Here is an 888-nt window from a genome sequence, read left to right as displayed (position 1 = left end):
GAGGTATAGATAGAAAGATGGAGGAAGACAGATAAATAGAGAGAAAGATAGATAGATAGATAGACAGATAGATAGAAAGATAGTCACGTCAGAATAATAGTAGACTTACTTGCAAAAAAGGACATGTGCGTTCAACAATGTAATAATACAAAGAATATATATACATGTATACACACATATATGTACATACTTACATCTACATGTGTATATACATGCATATCAGGGTACAGGACGTTAGAACAATAAACTACAGACAACGGAACGAACATATAGGAACACACATGTATGTATGTATAGTTTTGGCTGTGTGGTAGGAAGCTTCCTTCTCAACCACATGGTTCAGGGTTCAGTCCTACTAGTTGGCACCTAGGGCAAGTGTCTTCTCCTATAGCCTTGGGTTGATCAAAGCCTTGTCAGTGGATCGGGTAGATAAGACAACACAGCTGATTTCATGATTTCGTTCACTAAGCTGCGCTACTTTATGGTGTGTATCTTAACATTTACTGTACATACTTTAATATGATTTTTATATGATTTTATTCTTATTCATTGTACAGTAACATGATTCTATGTGCCTTTTAATGGTTTTTTATTGATCTCACGATTCCAGTATTTGTGGTGGACCGATTGTAAAGTTGAGTAAAATGACTCAACTTGTTTATCTTAATTCTAATGAAAGAAAATCGAAGGACAAAAGAAGAACCAAATAAAATTTGGTATTACAAAACATGTAGATATCTTCTCTCCACCAAAACAGATGTGGTGGAGAAAAGACATAACATTGGTGAGAGAGTGAATGAGAGAGACTTTGACAAACAACTGATCGATCGACTAGCCAAGTGATCAAGCAACACAATCAATTAGTTAATTGGTTAAATCGTTAAACAA

The 888-nt window shown here is 34.8% G+C and overlaps 1 protein-coding gene across 1 annotated transcript in view; it reads left to right on the top strand.

Annotated features, from left to right (window-relative positions):
* LOC106873651 (major facilitator superfamily domain-containing protein 4A) overlaps positions 1-565 on the top strand; it is a gene marked incomplete at its 5' end in the record, with an annotated part of 122,782 nt that extends 122,217 nt beyond the window's left edge. The window contains one exon of the mRNA XM_052978123.1: positions 558-565. Within this exon, the coding sequence (XP_052834083.1) occupies positions 558-565 (8 nt within the window). The remainder of the gene's footprint in view (positions 1-557) is intronic.
* Positions 566-888: the final 323 nt, after the last annotated feature.

The sequence above is a fragment of the Octopus bimaculoides genome, chromosome 30 (assembly GCF_001194135.2).
Source record: "Octopus bimaculoides isolate UCB-OBI-ISO-001 chromosome 30, ASM119413v2, whole genome shotgun sequence".
NCBI lineage: Eukaryota > Metazoa > Mollusca > Cephalopoda > Octopoda > Octopodidae > Octopus > Octopus bimaculoides.
The sequence above is the reverse complement of the archived record's forward strand: the minus strand, read 5'-3'. Positions and strand labels throughout refer to the sequence as shown.